Source organism: Ahaetulla prasina, chromosome 1, assembly GCF_028640845.1.
Source record: "Ahaetulla prasina isolate Xishuangbanna chromosome 1, ASM2864084v1, whole genome shotgun sequence".
Lineage (NCBI taxonomy): Eukaryota > Metazoa > Chordata > Lepidosauria > Squamata > Colubridae > Ahaetulla > Ahaetulla prasina.
The window spans coordinates 181167813-181194288 of NC_080539.1; the positions used below are offsets into that span (position 1 = coordinate 181167813).

Below are 26476 nucleotides of genomic sequence, written 5' to 3' on the forward strand. Positions count from 1 at the left end.
AATCACAATTAATCTTTTCTGCATCTGTGGAAATTATATAGCAACATTAAATTTCTCAATAAATATTAGTCCCTTTTCCCAGTATGAATAGGGACGCAACATGGTATGATTCTAAAATAACAACTTTGTTTCTGGGTGGTATTGCCTCTGGCTGTTGTTCAGTAGGCAGGAATGAAGGAAAAAGAAATGTGTGCCTGCTCAGAAGAGCCTTTGCTGTAAAAGCTACAAGTCACGGATTAGTAACAGACACAAGGAAAAGGAAACTAGAAATGTATATCAAGGGATTTTCTAAAAATATTAGAATGTACTTGTTAGATTAATAACATGGCATGCAGTTCCTTTTCTACTTATTTTTTACTCCAAAGTTAACAAACATGGCCCAGATCCAGGCCTGAACCCCCGTTTGTGCAAAGAAGAGTCTTAGTTGTTTCTTTTCCAACTGCTTCCCCTATGAAATATGGCACTACTCCGGAGCAGTAGTTTAAAAGAGAGAGAGAGAGGAAGAAAGCCTCTATTGTGCCACTGGAAGTTTTTTAAAAAAAACGTTTTTTAAAACTTCCAATGGCACAAGTTTTTTTTTTTTTTAAACTTGCAAATTTCAGGAAAGACATGATCAGAAAGGAGAGGATTAGACCTGCATGCTAAATGGAGAACAATAAGAGATTATCTAACCCACAGTCTGACTTTAAATTTTGCACCCAGGCTAGATAATTCGTATGCTGAATACACTAAGAACAAGCTGCAACAAATGTCACAACAGGACTTTTTGAATGGTGCCCACTGGTGTACTTACTTGCCTTCTTGCTTTGCTTGAAAATGTTTAAACATTATTCTGAGAATGGCTGAATATCTAGAAAGTAGTTGTAGACATATAAATGGGAAATGAACGGGGCCATATAATCAACTTTTGAGGTTTTCCTTTTCTGTTGTGGGTAAAAGTTTGAGAGAAATCATTCTGGGGCTGCTCAGGCTTTTTATTCCCAGCAGAATCTGTCTTAAAATACCCAAACACTTTCATTCTGAGACTAAGTGTGGCTCAACTTATAGCATCACGGTCTTCTATCATCTGACAGTTTTCCAGTAAGATTTTTGTTCACCGTATATGAAAATCTATTTGACTGCTGTTCTTATTTGTGGTATCTCCTACTACTTTTCTGCCACCATCACAGTCTTTTGGAGGAAGAATAACAAAACCTTAATATAGTGAACTGGCTATTCGGAAAGTAAGGTTATATCCTCACTTGGAAGAATATGGTCAGTGAGCAGAAACGTCTCCATGCAGCAAGGGTAGCTCATGTATATACAAAATGGAGGGCAATGTGTACCTCCAACTCTATCAAGCCCCTCCCCTTAATATTTCTCTTGGCTCCAGTCCTTAAAGCTCTTTCGACATTGCCAAGGAGCATTTGTTCAATCAGGCATGGGGAATGATGGATGACTGCTATGCTTTTCAATACTGGCCTTGCCCGCATATGGTGTTTTTTGTTGGAGTACAGCTATTAAGCTGCTAAAAAGTATTTGGATGGCCAGTTTAGAAGCAGAATGCTGGAAGGAGGCAACGGGCTTGGCTAAGGTTATAAACTATAAGCAGGAAATAAAGTGAGACACATTCAGGATTCCTAGTTTGTTAGTGAACATGATTAAATCAACCACAAATTAATGCAGCTGAGATACAAATGTATCCCTCTCCCCCTTAAAAAGTATTCATCTCCTCCTAAAGGAGAGAGAATGAGATGCCAGGCTATATTTTCACATACAATGGTGGTTCAGCAGCTGGTATCCTTTGCATAAACAGACACAGTCACTGCTGGGTGAAAAAGCTAATAATCAGGACACAAACCATGGGGTAAGAGACTTGTCTAGATGACCATTCTTTAACTAACCATTATCAAAGGAAGATTTAACTGAAAAGTATACCTATATACCTATGTTAAATATAATACAATAGTCTTTGGCAACGATTTTGAGAAAGACTATTTGATCAACACCTGAGTAGGTCATTGGCAATTTATACAATCGGTAAATTGAAGTAAGTTTTGCAATAATAGCAAATATCTGTAGCTTGGGTATAGATGAGGGTGAGCGTTCATTCTCCGAGCTTGTAGATTGGTTTCCCCTAAACTCTGCTGAAAATGTTACCTAGCCTGGTAATGAAATGTTCAAAAGCCAATCCACAAGCTTGGAGAATGAACCCTCACCCTTTTTCTAAAAGTCTTCTAATAGTACCATTTGACTTAGAGTTTAAGGATAATTTATTTCAGTTAGTAGATCTTTTAATTTCATTCTAAGCTTTTACTGTAGGTACTGTTTGCTAAGTTTATATATATTGAACCTGTATTTAATATATCCACCTATCCTGTCCTTTTGTTCCTCACTCCACCCCACCCCAATATCAGGCCAGAACAGAAAACTATAGTATTGCCACACTTTAAAGGTAGTAAGGGAACAGGAAAGGTCAAATGTTCCCTTCCCTTAGTCTGTTCTTGCTTATGTTCAGCCTTCATCCTCTTAACATCTTTAAGTCCGCGAGGTGTTTTCACTTTTATAAAGTGCTTCCAACTTTATATACAGATTCAAATCCTGATTTTAGAATCTTAAGTCCATTTTAAACTAAGCTGTGTAACCGTTAGAGACAGTTATAAAAAGACAGATTATAAATAAGCATGTAAAGGAAGGTGTGAGTGAATGAAAGTGGAAGTACACAGTGTCACAGCTTATGGTCCTTTATCCCCAGTCAGTGCATAAGGCAACATTCCAGCTACACATTATTTTAGTACATTGTATTATAATATTGCTATTTTTCATGACTTTCTCCCTATGGCCATATTTTCTGAATATAATCTATATCCTCTAAATTTGACTTTTAGCCACTGACTTCAAGTGAAGGGAAATGTTTCCAGCCATCCTTGCTTCACTTCCAGTACATAAATCAGTTTGGATAAACTTCATATTCTTCATGGCAAGCACAAAGATGCCATATGTAGTCCTCTGCCTGTCTGCATATGAAAATCACTGCATGTAAAGCAAGGCAGACAAGAGTTCTTGGGTTCCTCTAGTGGTGTCAAATTACAGCTCTTGGGAGCTCCAGTCAGCAAGTTCAGTGGTGAGGAAAGTGTAAGTTATATTTCAGCAGCTTTTGAAGGCCGGTGGTTCACTGCCACCAATAAAAGCATGTTAAAACACAACAACAACTGTGAGGCAGCTGAGAAAAAGGCTAGTTGCTTCTAGTGAATGTGTCAAATTGACAGCTTTCATTGATAGGTCCCCATTCAAATCCTGTCAGAATGAGAGGTGTAAATTACAACCAGAGGCTGGAGTGCAGTGGATATAGACAGGTGATTCCATGATTTTAACAGAGTAGCAGCCTTTGAATGCAGACAGCTCTAAGCTATGTATGACCACTGTTGATGTCAGGCACTATTCCTTGCAGGTTTTTTTTTATGTAGAATGCTGTTCTTGTGGGGCGGGAAAAGTGGGTTTGTTTTTTCTCCTCCTTATTTACATTCTATCATCACGCTTAAGAAAGAACTGGATATTTACAGAATTTTTCCCCCATCTTTTGTTGCAATTTTTAGGTGCTTCAGAGCTGAGCCCATTTTCAGATCCCAGGCAGTTTACAAGCATTTCATCCCTCACTGAGAGCCGCTTCTCCAACCCACGAATGCACTATCCAGCCACCTTCACTTATACACCGCCAGTCACTTCAGGCATGTCATTGGGTATGTCAGCCACCACTCATTACCACACCTACTTACCGCCACCTTATCCGGGTTCTTCCCAAAACCAAAGTGGACCATTCCAGACCAGCAGTACTCCATATCTCTACTATGGCACATCATCAGGATCATACCAGTTCCCCATGGTGCCGGGGGGAGACCGTTCCCCCTCCAGAATGCTTCCTCCCTGTACCACCACATCCAACGGCAGCACATTATTAAACCCTAACTTGCCTACCCAGAATGATGGTGTGGAGGCTGATGGAAGCCACAGCAGCTCCCCAACAGTCTTGAATTCTAGTGGCAGAATGGATGAGTCTGTCTGGAGGCCTTACTGAAATTTTCTCTGCGGGGCATAAAATCTGTCAGACAGAAAGCAAACCAATAAACAAACGATTGTCAGCTGATTATAAAGTGCCTGTTTTTTTGTTTTGTTTTTGAAATAGATTCTGTTGATATGTGCAACTGAGTAGCTGGGATGTTAACAGCTAAATTATATGCATACGACATGAGACTGACTTTCCACATCATAGTTCCAGTCAATGTGGATCAAAGCACAGTTTGTTTTCCTCCTGGGAATGTTGTCTCAGTTTTATATTTTAAAATATAATGATACAACCCCAAAAGATGCCCATTCTGTCTAGACTCCTTTAAAAAAAAGCGAGTTCTTTTGCCAAGAGAGGAGACATGGACTCCTGCCAATTGTCAAGACAACGCCTGTGCTTTATTTGTTGTTCAAATAAACAGAAGCATCTTGAACTTCAGGTACGGTTGCAGTCATACAATCTCTAGGACCCTCACGCATGCACAGTGTAATTCACTCCGTGTGTTTGTGTACACAGAAAAAAAAATTGCTTCCATTTATATCAGAATATCTTCAGCTTACAGTAACTCCTCAGCCATCTTATCAAAGCCTTGCCTCTGATGAAAGAGAAAACTTTTGAAGCACTTGGCTTTCTTCTTCTTCTTCTTTTGCTGAAATAGCACCCTATAAGGTACCAAGACAAACTTGTTTGTTTTGTGTTATGTGTTTTTGTGATTACCTTTGCCTTAGTCAAGTTAACCAAAAAAATTATTGGGGGAAAATGTCCCCCAAACAAAACAAAACAAAACAAAAAACAAACAAACAAACAAACCAAATTCTAATTTCTTATGCAAGGAAAAAAAAAGAGAATGGCAATATATCGTACTCAAACCAAAACAGTATCAGTAGTATGTGTGTGTGGCTATCTTGTTTTATTTTATTAAGTTATAAATGTGTACAAAATTGAGGTTATATGCAAAAAATGAATTGTCATATAATTTTAAAGAAATATTTATAATTATTTAATGATGTTTGGTCCCTTTAAGGTTTTTTATAATGTAATGTTATGTTGACTTCGGTCTCTAAAAATGTCTGTTGTTTTTAAATTGTGGCAGCCTTTGACTGGTACAGAATATCAGACCATGCATGAACTCTGAAAAGCAGTTCCAGTATAAACTATCTGCAATATGTATTTTTTTAAAAAAAAAAAAATTAAATGCTTCCATCTCTAAAGAATTCAGGTATAATCATCGTACATTGGCTTAATTTATGAAGGAGGTACTGCTTTAATTGTAACTGAATATGGGGTTGTCTTTTTTTAACCCGGTAAAAATTAACTGGAAACAGATTGAACAGGCATTATTTTGAATACATTACTCCTCCAGGAGGTGGGATCTAAAAGTCCATGTGGACACTTCTGCTCTTAACACGGAGCCTTTTCATCTCTGCCCTCTGCACTGCAAAGCTCTGCCCCTCAAGATTGGGGCCTTTAGTAGGAGGGTTTCCTGTCAAGCAGAAGAGACATCCCCTCTCTCCCGCACATACATTTCAAATATACATTTATCCTATATACATATGGTTTAATCCCAGCCAGCTTCATTGGGTGAAATTCAAAAGTTGTCCATGTTTTTCAATCAGCATTTGGGAAACAGTAAAACAGCCCTGCATTGACGCAAGGAAGGTTCTTCAAGAGACATTTCAGAATTCATCCACTTTCAGAATTCATCAGTAGCTTTCTGTTTTAAGAACTCTTAAATTATTTTTTCAGGAACTATACATTATGTTACAAGGCATTGCATTAAAGTGGAATAAGCACACGTGAACCACTGCAGAGGCCCTCTGCAGTTCAATGCTGCTGCAGCATCTGGTAACATAGAGTAGCTGAAGGTTGATTATAGAAGACAATGCTTTCATAATGTCAGGCTCCGCTTTCCTAATTGAAAAACATGAATATTCCTGAAGCTCTTAAAATCATCATCCAACATTTACCATTTATCTTTTTTGCTGGTAAGCAAGCCAAATTAGTTCCTTGGCAAGTAAGTGTCTTTGTCCCCAATTATACTGTAGTTTTTGACAATTCTTATTTAGACTCATGGTAGATAGAATTTGGCACTTTACCCGAAATCCAGCAACCTGTAGCTTTGTGCATAAGCCCAAATGAAACAGGATGTGAGGATGTGAGTGAAAGGTAGGGAGTACAAGAGCTCTTTAAAAGAAGGTGTCACCTTCTTGTAATTCATTGTCTTTCTATCCTCTATTTTGATTTCCTTTGTGCTGTCTTTAGCTTGAGCTGTGTGCAACAGTCTTTTCCATGGATTGTGATGCTGCTGAAACTAAGGATAGTTAGATGTAGTATCTTTTGAACACCCAGTCAATAAGAAAATGGACGATACAGTTGGGCAATTTCAGTGACAGCTGATAGCTAAGACAGCCCAAAGAATGATTCTACATCCCCATGAATTATTCTTGGCAAATTAATATAATTCATTTGCTCCTTAAGTGAAATTATTGGCCTTCTAAAGGTTAACGATCAAGTCCCCTTTTTATAAATAGGAGAGACTTTCCTGATGTGTAATTTTCTTCCAAAGATGGAAGTTGCTATTGATCCTATTTATTGTTTGCGGTAGCTTGAAGCATTTTATCTGTAAGATAAGTATGTTCATTTCAGCAGCACTTAAAAATGCTAGTGTCTGGTTACACATTTCAAGTTGTTTGGAATATTGTTGATTAAACAAACCAAAATAAGGACATGAATTGCCAGTGCAAATGCTGTTGTGTATTTAAGAAAAGGTACTATATTTGTACATTATTTTTATTGCTGAGAAGGCCTTTTAAAAGATATACTATATGCATCTTAAATAATTTTGTAGGGATATTTTTTTTGTTGCTACAGGGGCTGCAGGCAGCAACCCAAATTCATTTAAAAAGAAAGGAAGAAAGAAAGAAAGACATTCTTGTACAATTTCAATACTGCTTTATATTCCTGGATTTAATCCAGCATAGATCATTTTTTATATTCTGTTCTGTAGCTTCAGTAATGTTTCTATATCACATTTTGGGATCATTTGGGATTAAAACTCCAGATTGCTCAGGTGTGCAATTTTGCTTGCCCCAAAACATATCCAGTTCATGCCTTTCTACTGTTGACTGCACCAATGAAATGATTTGCTTTACAGTTCAGAGTAACCAATAATAATAAGAGAGTCATAAGCACCTTTGATATAAGCACAAAGCTCTTCTTTAGTGTCTTTCATGTTTTAAGTGTGCCTTAAAAAGCTCTCAGTTGGAAACAACTTTATCCATCTTGGGAGATACCTAATGTTTTGATGGCATCTTTATGGAGTCTGTATAAGCATTTACAGAGAGATTTTTCAAATCTTGGCCTTGGATAAAACACAGAATTCACTTGTAAATTTAGGCACAGCAAATCCAAAGTTTATTGGTACAAAATAGGCACTAGCGGCTAGCCCATGAAAAGCCCCTTGTCACAGCATCTAGGAAGGTGCTCCATTGAATCTGATTCTAAGCTAGCAGTCCCTGGGCATGGATTTGCTAGCCATTATCTCCTCCTCCCTTCTCGCCAGGCTTCATCAAGGAGAGATTTTTGCACTGTCAAGTTTGCCTGATAAATTTGCCCTCCTTTCTTGCTGGAGCCTCCATTTCAGTCTTGGTGAGGTCATGCATCAGGACTCTGAGAAAAGCCATGAACAAAAGCAATAATTTAAACACGAATAAAATATAAACCAAAGGAAATACTGTTTTCTAAGAGCTTTATTTCTGTGATAATGTTTCATTTCAGTATGTTTGACCTGTCATTTAGCCATTTATGTTCGTTGCAATATTTTTAAATAGATCAGTCAGAAATCATATTTTACAATACGTTTTGTTTACTAGGTACACTAAGCAATATTCCACAGTATTTTTTGCTTAAATGTGTTTTACCAGTCTTGAATTTCTGCTGGAGCAAAATATTTGTAGCATTTCCTGTAAATACGAGCTTTAATTTCTTTCATTTTCCCCCAGTTGCTGTTGTCCAAGAATTGCTTTCCATGCACAGATTGTACAAACACATTCTTTTTTTTTTTTTTTGTGCCGCAGACAGCGATTGTGGAAGGGAAGGGTTTACTTTATCTTCAAAGGGACTGTGTGTATTGTATGTTGCAACTGTAAATTGAATTTGTTTGGCATTCTCTCATGATTGTAATATTAATTTTGAGGTTTGAATCTCATTTTCAATAAAGTGGCTTTTTTTGTTATTGTTGTTCCTTGCTTCTTTGTCTTCTGCTTCATCTCCATAATTATCTCTCATATTTGTAAATAGACTAGAGCTGACTGGAGCCAGAGTATTTTGAAATACCAAACTGCATATTGACAGCTCCTTTAACTTCTGCAGGATAGAAGCGGCTATTTTAAAACAGCATGCTCCTAATCTTAAGCATAGTTATACGAAACTCCAAGAATCCTTGATTAATGGTGCACACATCAAATGTTGCGTCATAGCCTGTATCAAAATAAGAGCTCTCTTTAATAAATGAAAAAAGCAGGGGGCGGGGGGAGTTGCTGTGGAGGAAAAAGTAGAAAGAAAGCATAGGCAGCAGAAGGTAACATTCCCTCAAATAATATCTCTATGGTATTATGTTCTATGTTGGAGTCACTAGCACGTCAGAAATGGCTTCTTTTTTTCTTTCTGGTGTTTTTTTTAAAGCAAGGGTACAAGGAAAATGTCACTGAAGTTTTCACTAAGGCTCCATTATTTGGTGTGGCTTCACAATTTTTGCGGTAGAGAAATGAAAGGTTGGGGGTATTCTGAGGGCTTACATTTATCCCACACATGTGCTACCAAAAGGAGTGTAACGTATGCATTACACTGTTTACAAGTATGCCAAGGTTGAGAAATGTAGCCCCCCCAACCATCCCTTAGCAGTCCTAGCTACTTGGCCAATGGCCTGAAATGCTGGGAGTTGCAGTTTAGCCATACATAAAGAGCCACAAGGTCTCCATCCATGCTAAGGCTTGAAATTGCAGGGTTATTTTTTTTCAATAAATGCATTTTTTCCAAATGATGAGAAGTCAAGGCATGCTTTTAATAAATTAATAAATATTGACATTGAAGAGGTTGAAGTCATATTGATGATACATAAAATGAATAAACGTCATGAGCTCAAACAATAATAGTAACTAAAAACTGATAGTTTATTTCTGGGTGAGAAATAAAGGCAGATAGCTAACATTTAATGTAGTTCATTTTTTTAAAAAAAAACTCAGAAATTCCTAAAGAGGATGGATTTGGCTTTAAAACCATGGAAACTCACTGATTAAGAACCTGGGTAATGTGTAGAACTGTTCTCAATAATGTACTCGAAGCAACAATCTTTAGAAAGGGGATAGAAAGCTGGAAGCTCACAACCCCAAAAAGAGACCAAGACGGCAAATAAGAATAGGAGTGCAAGGAAACAAGGCATGAAGAAAGGTGACTTGCATCATGTATAGTATCATATGTTGCAAATAGATTCTTATCTCCTTGCAGTAGGAGTTGCAGGGCCCTAGAGTTTATCCGGGAGTAGAGGGGGCAATAGAAGGACTCCAAGAAGGAAAAGGCATTACAGTGAAAATAGTAAGTACTTGGAGACATAAAATATGACTGGACAAACAAGGAGAGGTCTGGACCACTGGGTCTGATTAAGTGATTCTGTTTCTAGACATGGAAGGCATACTTCACCCACCTGATACAGTGTTACCAGTACCTCAACAAGGGAAAGGACTCAGCTTCACAGGGGTCAACAGTGGGAAACTTTCCATAGAGGAGGAAAACAGGCTCGCGGAAATGGGGAACTTATTGAAAGGAACAAAAGCTGCATTGTTTTGACCAAACGCGTTAAATATGTTGTCTTCTGCTAGATATTCAGGAGTCAGTTAAAGTAAATGATCCCTACTATTTTTTTTTTATTTGCATTTATATCCCGCCCTTCTCCGAAGACTCAGGGCGGCTTACACTATGTTAAGCAATAGTCTTCATCCATTTGTATATTATATACAAAGTCAACTTATTGCCCTCAACAATCTGGATCCTCATTTTACCTATCTTATAAAGGATGGAAGGCTGAGTCAACCTTGGGCCTGGTGGGACTTGAACCTGCAGTAATTGCAAGCAGCTGTGTTAATAACAGACTGTCTTAGCAGTCTGAGCCACTGCTCAGTGCTTTTGTTTGTCATATGGATATTAAGGCCACTGCTAGAAAAGTAAAACATTTTAGAGGATTATAGGAGACTATAAAGCCCTGGGTAGTAAGGCAAAGGACAGGAACAGTTAGGGAAAGCATGATCCTGGAAGTGAGCAACTGGCTAAGAAGGAAGTGGAATCAAGAAAAGTTTTAGGCTGTCACCAGTATAAGGGACAGGTTGGTAGGAATGGTTTGCATCGCAGAAGACCAGATAAAAATAGGTTTTTGGCAAGAGCCTTTTGAAACTTCTTAGAAGAGAAAGGGAGAAAGGGCCAAAATTCAGGCAAAGAAATGCTGGGTATGTGGAAGAAGGCACAAAGTTAGAAAGGATACTCAGAAATCCTCAAGTCTTGCAGCTATATCTCCAGTCTCTAGTATCTCCACACCAGAGCACAAAGTATGCAATGCACAAAGGATGTGTAAGAAACAGGAAGAACATGGAGTAATGGAGAAAACGGAGTAATGGAGAAAATGGAGAAAAACACAATATTTGTAGGAGATTACCTGGGTGAGCCCGAGGGTCAAATGCATCATCAGTTTAGAGTCCCTATGCCCCATACGAGACCTAAGACTTCCTTTGAACTCTTATCTGTGCCAATTTGCCTTAACTGTTAGTAGATCGGATTCTTATATATAGACAGCAGGGGAAAAAACTTGTAGTACTTTTTTTTTTTAAAAAAACCTACCCTGGCTCCTGATTTTTTTGCATCTGACAATATTAGAATAGTATCAGGGAAACATGTTGGGTTAAGAACAATGATTAGGATGTTGAATTAGAAAGATGCTACTTATTCAAAGGGAAAAGATCCAATAAAATGGGGATGAAGGAGCTGTGATTTATAAATAAATCTTAAAATGGAAGTCCTGTTAAAAGTATTTGGCTATGATTAAAGAGAGTAAGAAAAGTAATATTACAGTGGATATTTCATAGGTCCTTCACCCTAGTAGAGGATATGGAGAGTGCCTTTCATAACCAACTCACCTAGTTCTGAAGAGAGATGTATCTGTGGGAAAATTCTCAGCTACGATGAAGTGGCGAGTCCTGCAGATTTCTGATCTCAGTTGTTGAACATTTTAATTTCAAGTATCCTAGATCTAATGTTTATCAAGGTAGGAATTTGTTAGTAGAGACAATTTTGTCTTGAAGCCTACACTAAGCAGAAGAGGAAAAGCTGAGTCAGTCATATACCTTGATATCAAGGGAAACAGATTTTGTTGAACTCAAAGGGTGGGCAGCAGCTAAGTAAATGGAATAAGTGGGAGATCTGATAACTGAGATAAAAAAAATTCAGGCACAAATGATCCCTTTGAGAAGGACAGGTTTAAGAGTCCTTTAAGAATTTTTAAAAAAAAGCTCACTGACAAACTGAAGAGATAAAAGTTGAGAAATGGAAGAGGTCGTTAATAATTAAGAAAAGTATAAACTAGTAGCCTCAGTCTGAAGGAATAAGGTTAGAAAAACTAAAGCTCAAACCTAGTAAGTAGTGCAAAATCTAGTAAGGTTTTGGAAGAAAGGATATATCTGAAGTAAAAGAATAGCTAAGATGCCTGTGGATTATTGAGCCAAAAAAGTGAGAAGTAGCAACAAACCTTTTTGTCCCTATCTGTTCTCAAAAGAAGGAGAAAGCCTTTCCAAACATGATAAAGAAAAGAACGGAAGGAATGCAGCTTAGAATGTATCAAATGTATGATAAAAGCCCATCTTGCTTCTTTAAACATCTCCAGGGCCAGGCAAATCAGATGGTTAAAGAAGTTATCTCAGAACCACTGAATATAAACTCTGAAAGCAATAGAGAACCATGAGGTGCTAGAAACACAAAGAGGAAAATATGATGACATATTCAAAAAGGAGATAAGAGATATTATGGGTATGAAGGTTCTAGAACAGATTGTCAAGTAGCATTTATATCTGAGCATTTAGAAGATTGCTACATTATTGGGAACTAGAATGCGTTTATCAAGAACAAACTATCAGAGCAGACTTATCTCGTTTACTAACAAAGCAGTTTGATAGACCCAAGCAATGCTTTCAATTTACTATATCTTAATCAAAATAAAGTGTTTGATAAAAGTCTTGGGAAATGCTTGTGGAAAAGAAGAATAAACATGGTATTGTGGTCCTATGGATTTGCTAATGGCTGAACAACTGCATGCAAAAGCTGCTTGTAAATAGCTTTGTATTGCATTGGCAGAAAGTATCAGGGGGTCTTCCAGTTCATTCCTACTCAATATCTGAATACAAAACCTAGAGGATATGATAAAATGGATGCTTATCAAATCTGTAGATGACATGAAGCAGGGAAGATTGTTTAGTATCTAAGAAGACAAATTCACAAGTTAGAATTAACTCATTTCAACATTGGGCCAAATCTGTAATGATGATCTTCAGTGATGCCAAGGCCCTGAATCAAGGTATGAAAAAATCCAATACCTAACTACAAATTTGTCAAGATCTGGTTTTGTAGCACTGTGGGTGAGAAACGGGTGAAATGCTCCCAGTTTGGCCGAATAGGTTGTAAAAAAAATGCTTTTAAAAGTAAAAAAAAAAGATCATGCGCCACAGCTGATCACCCACCTACCCCTCGTGTACACTGTTCTACTTACCCCATGCCTCCTTTTGGTATACACTGCACGTGTGCACACCTCGCATTTGGTGCATGATGCGCACTGTGTAGGCACACACAGCGCGCATGCGCAGCCAGCGAACTGATAGTAAACCGGTTCAGATTTCACCACTGGTGAGAAAGATATATGATACTAATGGGTCACACACAAACATGAGCAAGCAAGTACGGAAGCAGTTGGGAAGTCTAATGCAATATTAGAATGAATTAGTAGAAACATTCTGTCCATTTCACAAGAATGTATGGTGTCATCCTACCTTGTACTGATTAGTCCTCTGTTGGAGTATTATGCCCAGTTCTGGATACCATATTTTAAAAGGGACAGTTAAAACAAAAAGTTGGAACAAGTTTAGAAGAGAACTATGCAGAAGATAAGAGGTCTAGAAACCATTGTCCTAGGGATAACAAAAGGGAAATATGACCAAAAAACAACATATATCATTTTACATATAATCACTGCGGCAAGATTAGCCTTCACACAATGTTGGAGAAGTACAAATACACCCTCTGAAGATTTAATTAAAAAAAAGTATTTGATTGCACTGAAACGGACACTCGAATTGAAAGGGTTGATGGATTCAGAATATTACTTAATATGGGAACAGTGGTACAACTGTATCGAAAACAGAAAATAGACAAAGTAGAAGTAGATTTAGTAAAAATGTATAGAGTATAGGTGAATTGTAGTGTTATGATATGTAAATGGTCACAGTTATGCACGAGAGAATTGTTTAATTGTTGAAATGTAATAAAATATTTATTTTTTTTAAATTTAAAATTTAAAAAAGGTCTAGAAACCAAATCCTTTGAGGCATGTTTATGGAGATTCTCAGTCATTCTCAGACCTGAAGATGCATCTTGGATGAGAAGCAAAACATCTTCAAGGAAAAATAAAGCAAGTCCAGTTGCCTTTTGAAAAAGCACCTTTGGGGCATCCTTTGAGGTATATTTAAAGGAGCTGGGCATCTTTCTTCTACAAAAGTCAAGACTAAGAAAAGACATGGTAGTAAGAGAAGGTAGACCCTTCTCTGCTGAAATAGATCAAAAACCAATGGTTGAGGAAGATTCAAGTTGAATAATAGAAAATAAGAATGGTTAAACCAGAAAAAAGTCTGGCTGGAACAATGGTGGACTGCATCTCTCTGGAGGTTTTTAAGCAGGGGCTGGATCATCATCTTTTGGGATAGGCTTCCCCAGGTGTCTATGTCAGAAGGATGGGGTGCTCTGCTACAGATATTTATTTATTTATTTATTTATTTATTAAACTTTTATACCGCCCTTCTCCCGAAGGACTCAGGGCGGTGTACAGCCAAGATAAAAAGCAATAAATATACAAAGTTAAAAATCAATTTAAAAAACTTATTCAATGGTGGCCGAATTAAAACCGTCAAATTGACAAACCTAAAATACCCCATATAAAATTACAGAAGATTTAAAAATTTAAAATTAAAATTTAGAAATTTAAAAAGTCTAAAAAATCAGTCCAGTCCCGCTTGAATAAATAAGTGAGTTTTTAATTCCCGACGAAAGGTCCGAAGGTCAGATATTTGGCGCAAACCGGGGGGAAGGTCGTTCCAGAGAGTAGGTGCTCCAACAGAGAAGGCCCTTCCCCTGGGGGCCGCCAGCCGGCATTGCTTGGCGGATGGCACCCTGAGGAGACCCTCTCTGTGGGAGCGTACGGGTCGATGGGAGGCATAGGGTAACAGCAGGCGGTCCCGTAAGTACCCGGGCCCTAAGCCATGGAGCACTTTAAAGGTGGTAACCAAAACCTTGAAGCGCACCCGAAAGACCACAGGTAGCCAGTGCAGACTGCGCAGGAGTGGTGTTACCCGGGAGCAACGTGGGGCTCCCTCAATCACCCGCGCAGCTGCATTCTGGACTAGCTGAAGTCTCCGAGTGCACTTCAGGGGTAGCCCCATGTAGAGAGCATTGCAATAATCCAGGCGAGAAGTGACGAGAGCATGAGTGACCGTGCATAAGGCATCCCGGTCCAGAAAGGGGCGCAACTGGCGGACCAGGCAGACCTGGTAAAAAGCTCTCCTGGAGACGGCCGCCACATGGTCTTCAAACGACAGCCGTCCATCCAGGAGAACGCCCAAGTTGCGCACCCTTTCCGTTGGGGCCAATGACTCGCCCCCAACAGTCAGCTGCGGTTGCAGCTGACTGTACCGAGATGCCGGCATCCACAGCCACTCCGTCTTGGATGGATTGAGTCTGAGTCTGTTTCTCCCCATCCAGACCCGTACGGCCTCCAGACAACGGGACAGCACTTCGACAGCTTCGCTGGGGTGGCCTGGGGTGGAAAAGTACAGCTGAGTATCATCAGCGTACAGATGATAGCTCACCCCAAAGCCACTGATGACCTCGCCCAACGGCTTCATATAGATGTTGAACAGGAGAGGCAAGAGAATCGACCCCTGCGGCACCCCACAAGTGAGGTGCCTCGCGGTCGATCTCTGCCCTCCTGTCAACACCGTCTGCGACCGGTCAGAGAGGTAGGAGGAGAACCACCGATAAACGGTGCCTCCCACTCCCAACCCCTCCAACCGGCGCAGCAAGATACCATGGTCGAGGGTATCAAAAGCCGATGAGAGATCTAACAGGACCAAGGCAGAGGAGCAACCCCTGTCCCTGTCCCTCCAGAGGTCATCCACCAACGCGACCAAAGCTGTCTCCGTGCTATGCCCGGGCCGGAAGCCGGACTGGAACGGGTCTAGATAGACAGCTTCCTCCAGGTACTGAGGAAACTGTCACGCCACCACACTCTCTACAACCTTCGCGATAAAGCGAAGGTTGGAGACTGGACGGTAATTACCCAGAATAGCTGGGTCCAGGGAAGGCTTCTTGAGGAGGGGTCTCACCACCGCCTCTTTCACGGTGGCGGGGAAGATCCCCTCCATCAAAGAAGCATTTATAATCCCCTGGAGCCAGCCTCGTGTCACCTCCTGAGTGGCCAGCACCAGCCAGGAGGGGCACGGGTCCAGTAAACATGTAGTGGCATGCAGCCTCCCCAGCAGCCTGTCCACGTCCTCGGGAGTCACAGAATTGAACTCATCCCAAACGATATCAACAAGACGCGCCTCAGTCATCTCATCCGGATCATCGCAATCTTGGTCCAAGCTATCCCGGAGCTGAGCGATTTTATCGTATAGATAACCGTTAAACTCCTCGGCACGTCCCTGTAAGGGGTCATCCCGCTCCCCCTGGTGAAGGAGGGAACGGGTCACCCGAAACAGGGCGGCCGGGCGGTTATCTGCCGACGCAATGAGGGAGGAAGCGTAGGAGCGCCTCGCCACCCTCAGTGCCACTAGGTAGGTCTTTGAAAAATATAAAAAGATATAATTTTTATGAGTGGGATGTATGATTTCTTCAGGCATCATAGTCATTTACATGTAGCTGTTGGTTTAGCTCATACTCCCAGAGGTACTATTGTGAGATGGGAAGCCATATTAAATAAATAAATAATTTTATGATTCTGATGCTACAATAGTAAAAAAAAAACCACACACCAAAAACTCAATACATGTTGTTTTGGTTTCATTTTGCCAATAATGAAGGATCTTGAAAATAAAAACTCGGTTGTAATGATTTTACTGCAAGCATCAGAATCTTAAGTTTTGAGAAGTCTTGAGCGTCTTGACAATTAGCAATTAACATCCTTTTGTCTCTTTCACTTTCAATCTTCTAATTTTCATCTTTAAGCTTGGCTATGGTTGTTTTTAAAAGAACAGCCTGAATGCTCAAGTAGTTTTTGTTTACTTTTCCATTTCCGGAATTGTCAAAACTTCTGTTGTCTGCTGACCTTGGTTGCTTGATCTCAACATAATGCATCAAACAATTTTTCCCACGAAGAAGATCCAAGCCCAGATCTTACTAAAGGGCATAATGCAAGAAATACCAGCCAGGTAAGCAGAACAGCAATGCATTTTGCTAGTGAGCTGCGAGACGCGACCTGTGTGTTAGACGCAGATAAAGGCAGATGTTGGGAATCTTGGCGGCTTTCAGAGGTCTGTATCCTTTTACTGCCAGGGATGGTTTTCTCCAAGCAGAGCAGGATGTTCTTTTTTATAATAGCCAGGCCAGATGTTAAACAATTCACTGCTAAACCCTGGATAAGTGAGAAGGGGGAGCAGCTGACTTCTGTTAAGATGAACACCAAGAGAATAAGCCAGAAAGTATGCGAGATCTCCAGGGCCTCTTCTTCATAAGCCCCTGTTTGGCGACAAAATCACAGCATCGAGACTGGAAGTTCCTCATCACATGGCATTTCTGCTCCTATCCCTATTTGAACTGGTTATAGAGTATAGCTCTCTTGACTGCATAGGTGTTCCTTCCCTCTCTTCTTCCCTGCCTCATACACAATTGCTGGCTTTATTGTGCTGTTTGCAACTGTTTTGCCCTTGTTTTTTGAATCCATGGAACTGTGTTTAAAGCATGATTTAGCAATTTGCTTGCCTAACCACAGAAAACAATGTAATTTTGAATAGTGACCAGTAGCTCAGATCAGAGTGTGCAGCTTGCAATCCTAGAGCCACGTATGGGCTGAAATGTTTTACGCCCTCTATTGTGCCCTTTCAGATGGCACAGTTTTGACGGTGCAATTGCCACAAAAATAAATAAATCAGAATTGAGACAGGAAGCATATAAACCAGCTTAATGTAGTTTCAAAGCACCAAATCTGCCACCTCTCAAACCATGAATTATCCCAGCTTCACCTATGTGTGTGATGCAGCCAATTGCCGGCAGCATCCCTTTTCTCATTCTAAACCCACCATTTGTGGCCTCAAAACCTATGCACATCTCCAACTTATATCTAAAGAACTATAAGCAAAATCAAGTTAACCTCTGCATAATTTGTGAAACCAAGTAAAAGAAGCACAGAGGTATAGTCAATAGTTCCTACAGTCCTACCCATACTTCTGGGTACATAAATGTTGGTCAAGCTCTTACGTGAGTAGAATATTTTATCTGACAATACATGAGAGTTTCTCATAGAAAAGTAATGTAGGATTTACAACTCTTAATGTGCTTTCATTCTTGTTTTTCTTTTTGATTGAAGTGAAACTTCTAAATAATAGCATTGAGAGTTTGGGTTTTTGCTCATTCCTTCAGTCTTTTGAGTCAACAGAAAAATATGTCAAAATACAGGGCACTGCCCTTACAGGGACTCTATTCAGCCTCAACGGAAAAGCAGTGACTGGTGCTCTCCTTACAGTTTTAATGTGAGACAAAGGCATTTATTGAAGGATTCCTGCTTCATCCCACACCCCTCTTCTGTTCTAGAGACCTGTTGGCTGGGCTATTTTTAGATGGGGATTTAGCACTGAGTAAGCAACAGGCTCTCAGACTTCACCCTGTGCCACTCTACTGTGTACCCTTTACAAAAGGTTAGCAAGGCATCATTGCCCTGTGCTTAGCAGATCATGAGAATTGGGGTTAGGGTTGGACTTTAGAAATAGCACATCGTAACCTTACTGTGCTGCAGTACAACAAACTTTTTCTTGGTTATACTGCAGCACAGTAAGGTTACTTTAAAAATAGGATGTGCCTACTCTATAGTATAAATTATCTGGTAGTAGAGGTTGAGATATAACGTCAGACACAGAAGGTCTGAGTCAGCCACATACTCTAAGCCCAACTTACCTACCTTGGTAAGTGTATTGTAACTGAGGAAAAAAGGGAGGAAATTGCTTTCTGTATACTGCTTTGAGCTTCAGAAGGAAAGGTGAACTACAACTCTAATGCAGGGGTCTCCAACCTGGGCAATTTTAAGCTGGCTGGGGGATTCTGGGAGTTGAAGTCCACCAGGCTTAAAGTTGCCAAGGTTGGCGACCCCTGCTCTAATGAACATTTTTTTCACCTTAAATACAATAGTTCCCCCCCTTTTTTTTTTGATAAGAGACAGTACACTTAAAAATATTTTTTTCTAAAACTCCCCAATATTGGTAGTTTTTATTTAGCTCTTCGCTACCAACAACAGTGAAAAGAGAGAATTAAAAAAAATGATCAGATGTACACTCCTGCTACAAGGTACCGAGAACAGGAATGCATGATACATAACATTGGTCTGGAATTTTATGTAGCCAGTTTGAGATAGGTGATTTTCAACACATGGATTAAGTAGATATTTAGTATAGGAAGATTTATTGTCTTTCTCATTCATTATAACTTAATTTGTTGTGTTTATCTTCCTTGGTTGAAGGTTTAGGCTGTTTCACTAATAACTGATAAAGGCCGTGATGATGTAGTGACCTACTATCTGTCACAGATTAATTCAGTGGGTGATAGTAATAGTACACTAGGTTTTATGAAAGACAGACTGTGCTTTTTTGCTATGATGTACAAATGACACTCCCTGTTTTTGCTATGATGTACAAATGACACTACCCTTATAGTATGTCATTTAGAATGACTGAGAACTCTGAATTATCTGATGTGTCAGAAACCCTGAATCTTCTGAAACATAAAGGCGTAATGTAGGTCCATATGCCTTCAGCAGAACCAGTGTTATGGAAATGGCTTTGTATTTTTATGAAACTGACCATCCATAGCCTTGCAATTTTGAGATTTTTCTGGTTCCAGCAACCACTTTGCCAGTACAGATTGAAGTGCCTTCTAATGATACAAGGGACATTTATTTGTAAGCAGTGACCTTTCCTAGATAGAATTAGTTGCCTGTTGAGCTCCCCAGTTGTGAATAGACATAATCCTTATTTTACATTATGCCATTGTTTGCTAGAGGAACTGCAAGGTAAAAAAAAACACATTCTTTGCTCCTGTCAACTATTTTGTTGCAAAACCTCATTCCCAGAATATCAGAATGGGACAGAACCAGATCCTTTTTACATACGTTACATACATTAACATTTTTCGTACGTTTCCCTCCTTCCGTCACCTCTCTTCTCTTTGTTTCTTTCCTGATTCACTATTTGCTCCTGTAATAATATTGTATTCCAGTGTCCTGCATTAAACAAGCTCTTATTTGCAACTATTTTAATGATCCTGTTCCAAGACCTTTAAGCTTTTAGCAACATCTAAAAACATATTTCTTCATCCCAGCTTTCAGTTAAAAGGCACTGCAGTCTCTATCTGGTTTGAGATTGTTATTCTGTATAATAAGTCTTCTATGTTATTAAAGAACTAAAGTAAGGTCTTTTTAGGGTTCTGTACTATAGTATCCTGTAAGTTTTAATTGTTTAAACTGTTGATAAGTTGCTTTTGTACATTTTAGTGAATGGTATTCTCATTTTGGACTGAGTTAAAGAGTGAATGAAGATAATTCCCAGCTACCTCTGGTTTGCACGTTACGTTTTAAAAAGCAAGGAAAATGCTTCCTTTCAACCCTCAGCATTAGTGTGTTCTACCTACAGGCATACTTTTAAAAAATAAAAATGTGCAATGTTTAGATAACTTACCTTAAAATATGTTTATTTTATTTTGAATGGGAAAGGGATAGCAATAGCACTTAGACTTATATACCGCTTCACAGTGCTTTACAGCCCTCTTTAAGTGGTTTTACAGAATCAGCATATTTCCCCCAACAATCTGGCTCCTCATTTTACTGACCTCAGAATGATGGAGGGCTGAGTCAACCTTGAGCCTGGTGAGATTCGATCTGCCAAACTGCTGGCAGGCAGCGATCAGTAGAAGTAGCCTGCAGTACTGCACTCCAACCACTGTGCCACGACAGATGAGGTTGGAATCAAAGGCAAACATTTTGTAATAGTCTGAAATTCCAGTGTTCTGTTATTCTTGCTGCTGCTGCTGCTCTTTAAGAAAAGGGGCATGTGGAAGTATAAAGACACTTGTGGTGATCACAGGACTGAGTTCAGAAGATTTAATAGGAGTCGAGGAAAAAAAAGGAATGAACATGACAGTTGTTGAAGTGGCCTCCCTCCATCATCTGTGAAAGTGATGGGTTGTAGAACTTTCCACATCGTTGTAAGTTCGCATTTTTTTTAGTCTTTCAAGAGGGAGAAGGGACAAAAGAGACATAACAGAAGGGCTAATGGTCAAAGAATGAGAACATAATCTAGATGCTGTAATGAACTGTTTCAAGGCACATTGAAAGCTACATTCAGAAGTAGTCTTGGTGAGGCTAATGGGTTTGGGGTTTTTTTTGGATGCTGCATTGGAAGACATGAAGTTCAAAAAGCAGTCAATGAATAAACAGTAAGTAGGAATGCTTTTAAAAAAGCTAACCTTTAGATACTCTACATTTTGAGTTCTGTGTATTTTAATATGAAAAGAAAAAGAAACAAATGATTTATCACCACCATACTTTACTTTCTTTAAGGGCTCTCCTTATATTTGCAGGTCTCAGACAAAGCAAGTGATAGTAAAGGTATCAATACCTAATTTTTATTTATTCAAAGAACAACTTTTATACAATGATAAGAATATCTTCAAAACTTGTCTATCAATTATACTTTTTCGTGGTAGAATACTTTAATTCCATGTTTTTATTTGTTTAACATAGTATTCAGGGATTACAGGACACTGAATTAGCCGGGAATACCTAGAGGGCATTGAGTAAAACTCTCAGGTGCTGTGAAGCATTATGCAGTGGTACTCCACTTTTCCACCAGTGACTAGTTGTTGAATAATGGAGACCTCTACATAGTTTTGTCTGTAAGGGCTGGATGGGAGAAAGACAGAATACAAAAATGGTGCTGAATAGAAGAGATAAAGACCCCTTCCCCAAACTGGGGTGTATGTGTTGTGGCTGCTTTGGATTTACAGCTCCCCCAATATATCATCCCATTTCACCCTTAATTTATTTAAACTAGATAATCCCAATTAGGAAGGCTCTCCAAGAGAGGAGGCAAGAATAGATGTATAGATAATGTAAAACAATTTTCTTAAACACACAAATGCCTGCAACTTTTCATACAATAGTCTTTGTGCTTTTTTGCCTAAAGAATTCTAAATGTGCCTTCCAGTCAAAATTGGAACATTTACATATGTTTCCAATTATTAGCACATTTTACAAGATTAGTTAACAGGGTACATTCAGTTTTTCAGGCAATATATTTCTCCCTGAAAGATATTTTTACAGGATATCCAAGCTAAGCCTGGCACTTTGCAGGTTGTGGGCTCCTCGCCAAGGACAGATCTTTGAGTTTTCGTGTAACATAAAATATTAACTTCTAATCTACTGATGGGTGCAAGAATCTGTTTCAATAGCTGAACCTTGCGGAAAAGAGCAAAGCAGTTTGCTCTTATTGAGGTGAATCATCCTTGAATGAAAGGAGTTTATCTTTCATTCTGAAAGATCCCCTTCGTACCTGAAAGGGACCTTATTCTTGAGCTAAATCTTGAAGGGTTGCTTGATCCCTGTGGCTGTGAAACTCCACGCACACAGGTATCAGTTATCCTACAATGGTGATTCTTTCACCCCATGAAAAGACCTCTGGACCTTGATTATTCACCATGACTGTTAACGGCTCCTTAAACTGGAATGTTTTTAAATTTCCCCCAAATACCTGGCATGCAAATTATATCTACCCACAAAGGTAAGATCTGTGGCCAAACAGTGGAAGGCAGGAGCACTTTGTATTTTGCCAGAGAAGGAAGAGTTGAAATTAACGTGTAGCAGGCCTGCACACAGCCAAGAAGAGCACACGATTTTCAGTTGCTGTTATCTGAAAAAATATAAAAAGTGGACAGCCCAAGTAATACCTTTTTTTAATATCTTATATGTTTTGGAGTACATATGGAGTTTGCTGGGACATGCTGTAACATATAAGAGAGTGCCTGAGCAACTTGGGTGCTTCTGTGAAATTATGGCAAACATTTTCCACCATCGCATGCTTCTTTTACTCCAAATGTGGGTGTTTTTCTGTGGGTGAAACAAAGGATCTTTAACTTCATAATATGCCCCAAATTGACCTAGGCTGATGTTTAGAAAATTAGGGATGAACATGATCCGCACTTGCATGGGAGACCACAAAGAAATCCATCCTGTAGGGTAGATTGGGAGGTTAAAACAAGCAAACAAAAAAACAAAAAAACCCAGAAGACAAAAGTTTTTCCATATCATCACCTAGAAAGCTGCATAGATTTGTCCATGAAGTTAACTAAGGGTCAAGCTCAGCTTGGAGGAGATCAGAGAGCCCAGAGCAGCTGAAGCTGGGCAGGCAGGACCTCTTGACTGAGCGTCAAGAGATCTGCAGTAGAAAAGTTCTTGCTGCCAATGGTTGAATGCAGCAGCAGCCAAACCCCATTCGCTTCCAAACCCCAAGCCTGTTAAAATCCTTTAGTGGTGGTAAACCACGCAGGGTGTCCCACGTCAGCATCTTACGATTCTGTAGGCAGTTGGTTCTGTCTCTGCCTGAGATTTCTGGTTCTTTTGTCCTATGCATCTTTTGCACCCAGCTCAGATTGACACTGTAATCCTGCTAAAAAATATAGATCCCTCTGCTTATGTATGCTGCTGAGTAGAAATGTGTTCTGCATGATTTGTGAGTAAATACGCTCACAACGTATCAAATTCAGTCTCTATCCAGCTGTGTTAGTAGAGTATAGCTGGAAAGGCTTTTCCCTTAAGATTTTGTGGAGTGTTTGTTAGCCTGACGCAGCACATCCAGCTCAACTACAAGCTAGCTCCCAGCTATTGTGGAGTCCTGCTTGCTTGCTAAATAGTAATAGTTGATGGCTCAGTTATAGCAATAATAAAGCAGGCTTGCTTTCTGAAATATATGACTTTTGGCTACTTCAGAGATAAGAACAACATGGAGGAGTCAGGGAAAGAGTCTCTGACATTTCTGAAAAATACAATGGCAACTGCCTTTAGGTGAAAAAAGGAGGTCAGCAGTAATGGTGCCAAAATGAAAAAGTCAACCAAACTGCCAGTAAATTAAAACCTGGTGCAGATGAAACAACAATTCAGTAAAGCGTAGCCTTTTGGGGGTAATAGAATCTTTCTTAATGGTTGTTTATACCATATCCACAGCCATTTATACTGGCAAACTCTCACATTAAAGAAAGGCAGACAGTAACTCTAGCGCAAATATGCTTTTTCAATTTCTAAAAAAAAAAAAAAATTCTTAAACTCAGTAAACCAAACCCTTTAACAATAAGAGGAAATGGATTACCATTTCAAATCCAGTCTGGGTTTTTATTTTTATGTTTTTGCCTAAATCCTGAAGATGTTTTTTTTCCTCTTTGCAGGCAGGGAGGATGTAAATTAAACTAAATAAATTTGCACAAATGAAGACAAATATATGTGTCCCAGGAAAATGTTGTGGGATCCAATCTGAGTCGGTCACCTGGACCAGAAGTTTAGTCTTCCAATCTTTTGGACTCTGTTCAAGCCCATCCTCAGGAAATGTCTCTCTCTCTCTCTCTCTCTCTCTCTCTCTTTCCAGAATGTGTGCACTGGATTGTTCTTTGGAGTATTTATGGAGTGTTGATTTATCACAAGCTTACTAGGAATTTAGGAACCGAAGACACAGGAGCACAAAGAAACAACAACCAATGACTTAATAGCCAGACATCAACTCTCCAATTAAGCCACAAACAATCAAGCTCCATATAAATACTATGCATAGAACAGCCCAGTGCTCACATTCTGGGTGGAAACTAATCAAGGAGAGAAGAAACTTAGAACTAAGGAGAAATTTCCTGACAGTTAGAACAATTAATAAGTGGAACAACTTGCCTGCAGAAGTTGTGAATGCTCCAACACTGGAATGTTGGATAGCCATTTGTCTGAAATGGTGTAGGGTTTCCTGCCTGGGCAGGGGGTTGGACTAGAAGACCTCCAAGGTCCCTTCCAACTCTGTTATTATGTTATTTTATATTATGCAGAAAGAGAAGTTCCCTGAGGATGAGCTCCAGCACAAGCCTGAAAGCTTGGAAAATTAAACCTCTGGTCCCGGTATGGACTCAGATAGGATCCTAAATAAATTCTGTTTACTCATTTTATAAATTGACATATCTTAATCATTAAGGACACCGTATCCACAGGGAGTGAGAAATGTCAAGGAAGATTTCAGAGTCAGGTGCCTTCTGTACTGTGGAATTTTCAACAATGTGTTATTGTTTGTGTATGTGCATGCAAGCCAGAAACAAATGAAGCTGCAAAAGGAATTGATTCTGGTCAGGATCTGTGTGTGTGTGTGTGGGGATTGTTTCTCTCCTGCTTTATCCCCCCCCCCAATATTAATTATAACCTTTTCTGATTTTTTACAAATACAAAATCACCCTGGTCCCCATTCTGGTTATGAGTTGTTGTTTGCTCTCACATTTAAATGGCAAAGTTGCTATTTTCAGCTGAGTGTTTCAAGTATTGTAAAATGATTTCAAGCTTTCTGAGAAAATTATTTATCATTAGCTCCCACAGATGAAATACCCTCTGATAATCTTGAGTTTTTAGCAAACCATCATCTTAAGGAAACATGGCCTCACAGCATATGTAATTAATTAATTGCCTGAATGCTTAATGCTATGTTTGTTGCTGAAATTATAGAGGGAGGCATACAAAATTGGGAAGGAAGTTAGCTGCTTTGCAAATTAGTAGGTAAAGCAAGATGTTTTACTCTAGATGTTCTGATCGTTTCTGCCATGAGAAGCTAGGCAGGCAATTGGAAAGCCTTGTCATGGATACCCGTGAACAGTCTTCATTCCCATTCAGGTAAATATCTCCAGAGAAGCAATCTAGATGCTGCTACTGCAGCAACAACATATAGGGATCTAAAAATTAGGGATTTTTAAAAAGGGGCTTATAGTAATCCCCTATCTCCAGTAGTATTTTCCCGGCAAATTCACTAGGAGAAGCTTGTTTCCCCCTTTCCCATGAGAAAGGTATACACTTACAAAGAAATAAAAAATTACTAGATGAAGGGAAGAGCAACACAGAAGCAGGATGAGCAGAGGAGTCTGCATTCTTTGCCCTGGATCTCTGGTTCTTCCTCCTTTTTTTCTGGGACTGGAGCAAAGTTAGGTATGTCTGTACTGGGCTACAGTGGTTAAATTTGTTTTATCATGGGAAACAATAAAAGTGATAATAGTTCATGAGCATCATTTTTGGAAGACATATTCTAAAGCTCTGAAAAAGTTGCCGCATCCATAGGAGAGGGTGACCTTTTGTTGGTGAATGATGAGGGGCTGGATCTCATCTAGCAGGGGGCAAAGGTGGCAGTGGGTAGACAATAGCTCGGGAGTTCATGGCTTCCATGACGGCCTTGGACCTGACCCAAGTAGTTGATGGCCCTACTCACATTGGGGGTGGCACTCTGGACCTGATTTTTGTCTCTGGTCAGTGGTTGAGAGATCTGGACTTAAAGGAAATAGTCATTGAACCTTTGTCATGGTCAGATCACTCTCTTCTTCGCCTGGACTTTCTGACCGCCATTCACCACCGCAGGGAGACGGAGCCGATACGTTGGTTCCGTCCCAGGTGCCTGATGGACCCGGATGGGTTCCGGACGGAGCTTGGGCCATTTCCTGAGGGTCTGGCTCACGGCTCGGTTGAGGAACTTGTTGCGGCCTGGGAACGGGCCGCGGCGGGGGCCTTAGACTGTGTCGTGCCTTTGCGGCCTCTGACCCGGCGCAGGTCCCAACCGGCTCCTTGGTTCTCCGAGGAGCTGAGAGGGATGAAGCGCCGGA

At 39.7% G+C, this 26476-nt stretch overlaps 1 protein-coding gene across 6 annotated transcripts in view; it reads left to right on the top strand.

The window, feature by feature from the left end:
• RUNX2 (RUNX family transcription factor 2) overlaps positions 1 to 26476 on the top strand; it is a 257072-nt gene that overhangs the window by 180971 nt on the left and 49625 nt on the right. For 3 of the 6 annotated variants that reach the window (XM_058183463.1, XM_058183489.1, XM_058183471.1), the window contains one exon: positions 3576 to 8261. The exons of the other annotated variants lie outside the window; for them this stretch is intronic. In XM_058183463.1, the coding sequence (XP_058039446.1) occupies positions 3576 to 4054 (479 nt within the window). In that variant the 3' untranslated portion in view covers positions 4055 to 8261. Of the gene's footprint in view, positions 1 to 3575; positions 8262 to 26476 lie in introns of those variants that run through there. 6 annotated transcript variants of the gene reach the window in all.